We start from the raw sequence: 10,235 nt of genomic DNA, 5'->3' as shown, positions 1-10,235 counted from the left end.
CCATGGGGCGTATGACTCCCTATCTGACTCTGTCTTTCAACCGCTCCATGCCTTGGTTTCCCCATCCATAGGGTGCAGGCAATAACACTGCCCCACCACACAGGGAGGATAAGGATTAGTAAACGTTTGTAAAGTGCTTTGTGATCCTCAGAGGGAAGAGGTGGATGGTGCCAGGGCAGATCAGCACCATGGGGCAATGGTAAAACGTGGCATCATGGAACCAGATGCAACGTAGTGAAGGACTACAGTCCCTGGGATAAGAGGGGAACAGAGGCACCATGCTCAATCCACCCTGAGATCCCCACATTCCATCAATGCCCCTGCACTCAATCCCCTCCTGAGGTCTGACTGTGCCCCGGGCTAACTTTTTGAAAATCTCTTCCCCTCCAGATCTAACTACCGGTCACCAGGAAGTTGTGTGATCCAGCCACATACCTTGCACCCGCAGAGCGGCTGACATCTCCTCCAGCTTCCTCACATCATCGTCCAACCCGTCTGTAAACAGGAGCACCACCTGGGGCACAGACATGTTTGGGACACATCAGCTTACAGGCCGCTGTGGAGGAAGCAGGATCCAGGGCAGAGACAGCTGGTGTTCCCCAGCCTGGGACCACACAGAACTCCCCAGCAGCAGCAACGCAGCTCTGATTCTGCCTGATGTAGCAGGTATTCTGCCCAAGCCAGATGCACCTGCTGTGCTGACCCAGGCAGCCAAACAACCCAGGTGAACCCTCTGCTGAGCTCAAAGGAGCCTTCCTCTTTGAAAAAGTGGTGGAACAATGGGAGCTGAGCAGGGAACTGGCAGCAAGGGGCTAGAGCTAGCTGAGGAAGGGAGCCTGCAGGATGTGCCCATGCAGAGCTGTTGGCGAGCTGAGATTCTACCTTGTTACTCTCTGGCAGGCCTCGGTTCATCTCCAGCAGTCTGTGTAGGGAGGGCTGGTTCAGGTAGGTGCGCCTGAAGGCATGCACCACACGCAGCTGCTGCAAGACGTCATGCTGGTACTTGGCGAGGTGGGCTCGGAAGAGGACCTCGCCGCCCTGGTCCACGCTCTGGATGCTCAGGGTAACGTTGAGCTGGGCGCAGCTGACCCTGGTCAGGGAGAACAGCTCCCAGATGATGCCCTCCAGGTACTGGTGCAGGCTGGACTGTTGGTAATCAGTGACGTCCAGGCCGACGAGCAGGTGCAGGGGGCATATTCCTGCAGGGCAGAACATGGAGACCCAGATAGCTCTCGGCCTCTTCTCACTCACCACCGCCCTCTCCACATCTCCACAGCAGCCCAAGGGGTGAGGAGTCCTTCTCCCTCCCACACTCGCCTGGGGACTTGTATGCCAAGGTCTAGCCCACCTGCCCATGGTGGTCAACGGCCTCTCAGGACTCAGCCCTACTTCGGGACCTTTCTGAGATGTCTGCGCTGGAGCTGGGAGCACGTCTCCTGCCCGGGGAGAGAGACTCAGGCTACAAATAGCAGCGTGGATGCTGCCGCACCAACGGAGGCTCAGCTAGCCAGCCGAGCTCAGAGCTAGCGGGTAAGGGAGGCCCACCTTGGTCCCTGTTCTCTGCCTGTGTCTTGTAATCATCTGGTCTCCTGGGGGCTGTGGTGCTGTCTCTAATTCTGGTTGTTGGGCTCAGTGTGGAGGTGGCATGGACCCGTGATCGGTGCTATATAGGAGGTTGGACTAGAGAATGGTCCCTTCTGTCCTTAAGCTCTGTGTCTTCACTGTGATAAAAAACCACATGATGCTGAGTCTCAGAGCCTAGGTCAGTTGGCTTAGGCTCGCCCTGCACGTTCTGAGACCCTCCTGCGGGCGGGCTCGCCTGGAGGTCTGCATTGCAATGTCATAGCCCTGCAGCTGGCCCCTGAGCCTGTCATAAACAGATAGCTAAGGGTTAATGTTTCTTTTACCTGTAAAGGGTTAACAAAGGGAACCAAACACCTGACCAGAGGACCAATCAGGAAACTGGATTTTCCAAAAGCTCCGGGAGGGAAGTTTTTGGGTGTGGGTTCTTTGTTCTGTTCTAGTGCTCTCTCGGCTCTGAGAGTGATCTCTCTATCTCCAGGCTTTTCTAATCTTCTGTTTCCAAGTTGTGAGTACAAAGGTAGAAAAACAATAGGCTTCTATTGTTTTTTTGTATTTACATGTTGTAGTTGCTGGAATGTTTTAAATTGTATTTCTTTTTGAATAAGGCTGTTTATTCATGTTTTCTTTTAAGCCAATAACCTGTATATTGTCACCTTGATACAGAGACCATTTTTATGTCTTTTCTTTCTTTTTATATAAGCTTTCTTTTTAAGACCTGTTGGATTTTTCCTAGTGGGGCTCAGGGGATTGAGGCTGCAGCTCACCAGGGAATTGTGCGGAGGAAAGAAGGAGGGGGGAAGGTGAATTGTCCTCTCTGTTTTGTAATTCAAGGAGTTTAAGTACAGTAATCTTCCAGGGTAACCCAGGGAGGGGAAGCCTGGGAGGAGGTAAAGAGGGAGAAGAGAAGTGGGTTACTTCCCTTTGTGGTAAGACTCAGGCCATCTGAGTCTTGGGGTCCCCCAGGGAAGGTTTTGGGGAGACCAGAGTGAGGCAGGCACTGAAATTCCTGTCTGGCGGCAGCGATATCAGATCTAAGCTGGTAATTAAGCTTGGAGGTTTCATGCTAGCATCTTATGTTCTGAACTCTAAGGGTCAGATCTGAGTAGAAAAGCTATGACAGAGCCTGAGTCAGCTGACCCAGGCTAGCCACGGCCATGTACCCCGGTGACTCAGTCTGTCAGCCCAGGCTTTCCAGCTGCAGTACAAACATCCCCTAAATGATGCCCCCCCCCGCTCACTTTTCACAGCTGTTCCAAAATACTAAAGAACTCTCATGAGCCAGGGGCCCTTCGCCCACCCCCGCATCCCCCCAGAGGGCCAGATCCATGACAGATGTAAATCTGGGGTAGCTCTACTGAGGTCAATAGAGCTCCCCGGATTTACACCAGCTGGGGATCTGGCCCTCTGTCTTTACACATTAAATGGGGCTCAGGGTCCCTAAAGGGGTATAGCCCTGGGAGTTCCCTCCACAGCAAGGCCTGGGGTCTCACTTTGTGGGTCCCCTCACCAGTCCCTGCCCGTCCTTGTGCATAGAGAGTAGGGACTGGGGTCTTCATTGGGGTACACCCTGGGAGTCATCAGCACCTACCTGTAGGGATTGGGATTGCCCTCCTAGGCAGTGTATTGGAATAAATGCCCCTCCAGGAGCAGTCCCCACTTACCGGTGTCCTGACTCTGAGCCCCTCCAGCTCCGACAGCAAGCAGAAACAGAGTGAGCCAGCGTCTGAACAGCACCATCCCCTGCATCCTTGCAGGCAGGACCTGGGCTGGATGGGGGGGCCACGGGTATGCTGCAGCCTGTCTGCGTCGGGAAAACACAGGGATCACCTTCCCGGAGCCCTTGGCTCTCAGACTGTCTACAGACTCACCCAGGGAAGAGCCTCACATTCACCCTGACAGTCCAGCTACCAACCAAACTGGGTCCTGGGCAGATCCACAGTGGACATAGGGAGGTATCCTGCAGCGCCATCCCTTGGAGGAGACTCCAGTGCATCAGCCCTTATGCATGTTTCCCATGGGGATGAGCGCTGGGGAGCCTAGTGCCTTGACTTCCCGGAGCCCACCACATGCATGGAATTCCCATAGGACATGGTTCCAAGCATCCCTGCAGAGGCCCTCCCGCAATCCCACCAGACCTGTTCTACTGCCGGGAGCCCTCTGCAGTCATGGGAAGAGCAGGATTCACCTCTTAGTGTGGGTCTTAAGTGGGGCCCAGCAAGTCTAAGCCAGCCCTGGCGACCCTGTCAAAATGGGATCGTGACCCACTTTGGGATCCCGACCCACAGATTGAGAACGACTGGCCTAGAGCAGTGCGGCTCTGATGTCTGTTGTGGCCTGGAGACTCCACTGTAAGATAAATAATGAATAGCAATAATAACAATAATCAAGCACCTGCCTTGTGAACTGGGGTCAGGGCTCTGGGTCTGGCACCACTTCCTACTCTCCATCATTGCTCATGAAAACCAAACAGAGCCCAGCCCAGCTGAGAAGCTGATTTTGGCTTCCTCCAGCCCTGGCTGCAAGAGCAGATCCTGACCCCATCCTTTCTTGTCTGTCTGTTTTGTTGTTTGGAGAATTACATTTGGGTGCATTTTTTCCCTCTGCTAACGGATGTCAGTTCCCAATTGTTGTGCAATAGATTTGACGCTGTGGTCTGGAGAGAGGAAACACCAAGTATGGGGAGATTTACCCCGATTGATATCTGAAATGTATGTAAGTGGACAAAAATAACTTTTCCATATACATGTCATGTTTCTTGGTCCTTTCTCAGGCTGTATGGATGCAAATACAACCCTTCACTAGCTCACAGCCCACATATGTCTTTTGCTTCAATGTTGCAGTCAGGGCAGGCTCCAGGCACCAGCTAAGGAAATAGGTGCTTGGGGCGGCCAATACAAAGGGACGGCACCTCCTGGTCTTCTGCGGGAATTCAGCAGCGGGTTCCTCAGTCCCTCTCTTCCTCTTTGAGCTGCCGAAGTGCTGCCAAAGAGGAAGAGAGGAAGTGAAGAACTTGCCATCCAATTGCCGCTGAAAAATCAAGCGGTGCAACTGAGCTGCTGCCAATCGGCTTTTTTTTTTTTTTTTTTTGCCGCTTGGTGAGGCAGAAAAGCTGGAGTCAGCCCTGGTTGCAGTGAGTTAATAAATAATACTAATAATGCTTTCAATTTATATAGGTTTCAGAGTAGCAGCTGTGTTAGTCTGTACCCACAAAAAGAACAGAGTACTTGTGGCTCCTTAGAGACTAACAAATTTATTTGAGCATAAGCTTTCGTGGGCTACAGCATCTTATGTAGGATCTTTCAGCTGAGAATCTCAACATGCTTTCCCAAGGTGGTTAAGTAGCTTCTTTAAAAAGCCCTATTTAAAAGATAGGAAAACTGATGTACAGAGAGATTAAGATTCACTTGAGAATAGAACCTAGGCATCCTGGCTCCTAGTCTAACCCCTAAACCACTCCCAGCCAGAGCTGGGAATAGAACCCAGGAGTCCTGACTCCTAGCCTCTTGCCCTAGCTGCTAGACTATCCCACCTTTATTATGACAGCACAACAGTTACTTTGTTGATTCAACACCTTAACTTCACTGAAGGATCAAAGCGAAAGAACCTTGTTTAAATGCAAACACCTTTAGGAATTAGCAAAGTGGCCAGCCAAGAACAAAACCCACCCGACAGGTTCAGCTCTTGGCTGATATCTCCAGCTATCTTCTAGTTTCCCATTCCCCCGCCCCGGTGTAAATTTTTCTCATGATAGAAAGCATAGCCTCTTACCTCACTGCACCATTCGGCAGCGCATAATAGCAGCAGTGCCTGGGAATCCGTAGAGGCTTATCCAAAATGGACAGAAACACATGAATTATTTTATTTGATAGTCGGCTGCAGGAGGGAGGAGAATTGGCTGCTAACTCAGGACCTTCAGCGTTGGGAGGTTTACTTGTTTATTCCACAGCTTAAATAAATAAATAAATAAATAAATGGATACCTCAGGAGAAAGTACATTCCGCCCAGTGACTGGCTGTCAAGGACTTCCTAGAGTTTAGCTTTCTGGTTCTTAAAGAGAAAATGTGAGGTCAACCTAACCTCCACAGGTCCCATGACGCCACATGGCACTACACTCACTAAATAATGCCAGCGGGGTTCTCATTTTTGTCCTGTTGAGGGTGCAGAATATCTAGCTTCCAACAAGCCCACTTGAAAGAACTAAGGAATGGACTTGTTAAAGGGCACTTCTGTACATTGGAGCACCTCTTGCTAAAGGAATATAAGGAAGCCTTCTGAATGAAATTCCAGGACAAGGATCAATGAGATTTCCAGTCCTCCTAAGTGGCAATCAGAATGAGAGACAAGGCCACTTATGAAATCAATAGGTGGAGGCTGATTTACACCAGCTGAGGATTTGGCCCAATAGCTTCCAGAAACCAAACATTTTTTCCTGTATTCCTAAGAGAGCCTGAAGTTATCAAAATGGAAAGTGTTTGAGACATTCAGCTTTTACATTTTAAACGTTTCACCACAGATGCTGTTTGTCTCCTCTCGACACTACATAGACAATGACACTGGATTTGCCTCTTGCCCTTTTGTGTTCTCATGCACGAGCCCAATGTTGCAGTGTGTGAGTTGCAGACCCTGAAAGGGGAGGAAACAAAAAACCACTGTTTTCAAAGGGTTCTTTGTTGAATGGAAACTTTTTTTAATTGCACTTAGCTTTAAAATCTTGTTTTTACAAAAATCTAAATGTTGGGTCTAAAATTATCCTGCGCTTTTGTGTAATTGAAAGAGTGTATATCCTGACATTATCTACCCCAGGGTGGGTGGGAGGAAACAAAGGGGAAATACATCAAAGGTGATTTATTAAAGAGACAGGCTTTCCCCCTCAGCAGTGATGTTTGAGTAAGGAATTGGAATGAGAGGATTTCTGAATTTAACAGTTACTGAAAAGAAAACAGGTGACAAGGAATGTTATTTGGCAGATAGGAAAAGGAAGGGGGAGCTGGAATTCCTGGGTTCAATTCCCATCTCTGGAAGAAAGTTTTAGCTAGTACCCAGAGCAGGAATCTGGGACCCCGGATTCCTGAGTTCTATCTTCTTCATTGCCACTGACTCACTATGGAACGTCAGGCACTTTGTCCAAAAGTGGCCTCAGATTTTTGGCACCCAACTGGAGATACCTCAAGCCTGATTTTTAGAGAAGTTGAGCACATACAACTCCAGCTGGCATCAGGGGTAGCTGAGGGTGCTCAGCCTGCTGAAAATGAGGCTGGCCCTGCCCTCTCCGTGCCTCCGTCCTAGTCTCTGTATTGTGACTAACAACACTGACCTGCAGTGAATGTTAATGTTTGCAAAGGAGTTTGAAACTGTCACACAAATGGGCAAAATATTAACCTGACTGTTTAATGGAGAGGCAGCATTACCTAATGCCCAGAACCCTGGATTGAGAGTCAACAGAACTGGTTTCTAGGCCTGGCTCTGCCACTCATCTACTGGATGCCCTTGAGCAAGTCCCTTCATTTCTGATTCCTCTCTTATTTACAACACAAGCTCTTTGGGAGAGGGACTGTCTCTCTCTATGTGGATAGCTCCTAGCGCAATGGGGCTCTGAGCTCAGTGGGGACCTTTGTGTGTTCCCATAATCTAAATAACAATATTAACCACTGTGTCAGACCCAGGCCAGTGGGATGCAGGAGTCTGGTAGAGGGCAAATATACTGGTCACTGGGTGAGTAGTTTTCTGTTCCCTGAGTGACCAGAGCAGGGTATGCACTAGAGTAGTCAGGAACTTGCTAGAACCAATTAAGGCAGACAGGTCGATTAGAACACCTGCGGCCAATTTTCAAGCAGGCTAATCAGTTAACGGGCACCTGCGGTTAAAGGAGCCTCTCCCAGTCAGGTGGGGAGGGCCAGAGGAGAGGAAGTGGGTGATTGAGGAGTGGGAGCAGAGGCGCAAGGGGCTGGAAGTGAGCGGGTGTGCTTGCTGGAGGACTAAGGAGTACAAGGTTATCAGACACCGGAGGAAGTCCTGTGGTGAGGATTAAAGAAGGTGTTGTAGGAGGCCTTGGGAAGTTTAGCCAGGGAGTGTAGCTGTCACACAGCTGTTACAGAGGCACTACAGACAGCTGCAATCCATAGGGCCTGGGCTGAACCGGTAGTAGAGGGCGCGGCCGGTTCCCCCAAACCTCCCAACTCCTGATCAGACACAGAGGATTGATCCAGACTGTGGGGAGAGCACTGAGGTGACAATCTGCCAATAAGCACATGACCCACCAGGTAGGGAGGACTTTGTCACAGCTGGTGTCGAGTGGGATCTTGCTTGGCACAGCACGGCAGAAGAGGAGGGTGATTTAAAAAAAAAAAAGATAGAAGGTTTATTTTTTTTCACACCAGGAGACTTAATGCGGGCACTGATACAGCTACGGCTGCCGCAGGAGGCACTGTGTCCAGGCGCTGCCACATGATGGCAGTGCGGTGCAGCAAGAGACTTAATCGCTCTGCTGATGGACAGGCTTTTCAAACCGAGTTATTGCGAGAACTTGGTAACCAGGTAAAGACCCTTACAAGTTGAACACGGCCATGACTAGGACGCAGTTTCTACGGGCAGCCATTGCTGCTGACGAAAATGCGAGGAGATGATTGTAGAGGCATACCTTCTGGTCCTGTGATGAGGACAGCCTCGGGGAGGCCTGGCCTCGAGATCAGTTGGGTCATAGATCCTGCTTCTATGCCTGTTGGAGAGAGCCAGAAGGCTTGCTATGATCTCCTGAAGAGGCTTTGCAGCAGCATTCCCCAGCTGAAATTCTCTTCTTTCATTTTTGCAGTCGGTGCGTAACAACGACTGCAAGTGCAGGCCCCAGCGGCTCAATCAGAGTGGAAAAGTGACCAGGAAAGAAACCCACCGTCACAAATTGGTATTGCCTATCCATCTCGCGCGAAAGTGGTTGTTGAATGGAGTCCCGGAGTCAGAAGAGATACTAGAAGGTTCTGGTCCTCGACCGATACTTGAGGGGCGGACCGAGCCAGGACCTTTGTGCCTGGGTAGCCATGACATGACCCGCACACCTGGATTGAGGTTGTTGCACGGAGACGAGGGCATAGAGGACAGCGAGGGAGCTGAGCGAACCAGGTTAAGGAAGAGGGGCACCCGGGTAATCTAGCAGCACTGAGCCCTAAGTGCTCGAAGTGACGGGGCACAGAAGAGCCAGGTGGAAAAAGGGGGGTGGAAGGCTCACCAGAGCCACCAAGCAGTCAGATGCACTGAGAGGAGAAGAGTCGTGATATTAGTTTGCCCAACCAAGAGACTAGGGAATGCCTTAAGGCCCATACAGATGTTTATGCTGCACTCGATGCGGGTAAGGATATATAAAAAGTATATATATAAAAAATAGTGTGGATATTAGTGCACAGTGTCCCAATGCTGAGGAGCCTATGCAGTGTACTGTGGGGACTGGGCAGACCCTGCTCCCTAATCCACCTTGTGGGGTCTCACAAACCCACATATGTACACCAAGCCAGTAAAGCTTAAATGTGTTGTCATGTGATATAATTCCCAATCTGACACCTTAGCGTTCAACAATATGTGGTACCAGCATAATCCTCTAAGCTTTACATTACCGCTTAGAGTTCCTGTAGTGCTGCACACCATCCGACTTAGAGGTAGAGCCCTGAATAAGCTCTGGTCTCCCCAACCTCCCTGGAGACCCCAGACCAGATGATCCCTGAGTCCTCACAAACAGGGGATTAAACCATTCCCTCCCCTCTGTCCTGTCTCCCACCATTCCCTGGTGACTGCAGGCTCCTTCCCTGGGTTACTACAAGATAACCAAAAGATCTTGTAGATTCTAAAAAGGCGGAAACTTTAATAAAGAAGAAAAACACAAAAATTGTCCTCTGTAATCAGACGCAATATTACAGGTCTTTATTAGCTAATAAAATGGATAACAGCCATTACCAGAAAAATAAACATTTAAATATTTCCAGCAAACTACACAATTTGCACATAAAGAGAAACCAATAAAGAGCATATACTGGCTTTTATACCTTTGTACTTACAAATTGGAACCAGAGATTAGAGAGCCTGTAGACATGTTGTCACCCTCAAGCCTAGAGAGCCAAAGCAACAACCCCAAACTACAAACAAAGGCTTCCTCCACCGAGATTTAAAGTATCTATGTCTCCTGATTGGTCCTGGTCAGGTGTTTGTAGTTGGTCCCATGTTTTGTAACCTTTACAGGTACAAGGACATTAACCTCTTAACTATCTGTTGTGATGACAGGGGTATAGCACCACAGCACTGATTGATTCGGAGAATGCTTTATCACGCTTGTCTCGGGGAGCTTGTGAGTGTTAGTCAGCTGCTGCGGCTAAGCGATACGAAATACTGGGCCATGGGACAGTTGGTTATTACCCACCATCCAGGTAAACATGAGATTTTCAAGTGAGGAAACACTTCTGAGGGTAAGCAGCAGGTGTAGTCCCTAATCCCATAACCCGTTGCTCTTAGGAGGACTTCCCGTTTGGAGACTTACTTCGTAGAGAGGATTGCTGAGAAAGAGGAATCCTAAAGTTAGTGAGCATTCCATGTTTAGACTGTCAACCCCTAGTCTTCTCTGGAAATTATCCAGATTTATTTTCATTCCCTAGAATATGGTAAGTTAGAAAGGA

General features: G+C 49.4%; 1 protein-coding gene across 1 annotated transcript; it reads right to left on the bottom strand.

The window, feature by feature from the left end:
* Positions 1-403: 403 nt before the first annotated feature.
* On the bottom strand, positions 404-3,330 carry LOC116836914 (collagen alpha-6(VI) chain-like). The gene is made up of 3 exons (XM_032800905.1): positions 3,246-3,330; positions 883-1,199; positions 404-514 (listed from the first exon to the last, which is right to left on the bottom strand). The coding sequence occupies exons 1-3, from the start codon at positions 3,328-3,330 to the stop codon at positions 404-406; spliced, it is 513 nt and encodes a 170-aa protein (XP_032656796.1).
* Between the last annotated feature and the right edge of the window lie 6,905 nt (positions 3,331-10,235).

This window comes from Chelonoidis abingdonii, chromosome 2 (assembly GCF_003597395.2).
Source record: "Chelonoidis abingdonii isolate Lonesome George chromosome 2, CheloAbing_2.0, whole genome shotgun sequence".
Lineage (NCBI taxonomy): Eukaryota > Metazoa > Chordata > Testudines > Testudinidae > Chelonoidis > Chelonoidis abingdonii.
The sequence above is the reverse complement of the archived record's forward strand: the minus strand, read 5'-3'. Positions and strand labels throughout refer to the sequence as shown.

Coding starts and splice junctions, on each gene's coding strand:
- LOC116836914 (XM_032800905.1), bottom strand. CDS start 3,330: ATGCAGGGGATGGTGCTGTTCAGACGCTGGCTCACTCTGTTTCTGCTT. Junction 1,200..3,245: donor GGCTCAGAGTCAGGACACCG/GTAAGTGGGGAC, acceptor TCTGCCCTGCAG/GAATATGCCCCCTGCACCTG. Junction 515..882: donor GCCTGCCAGAGAGTAACAAG/GTAGAATCTCAG, acceptor TCTGTGCCCCAG/GTGGTGCTCCTGTTTACAGA.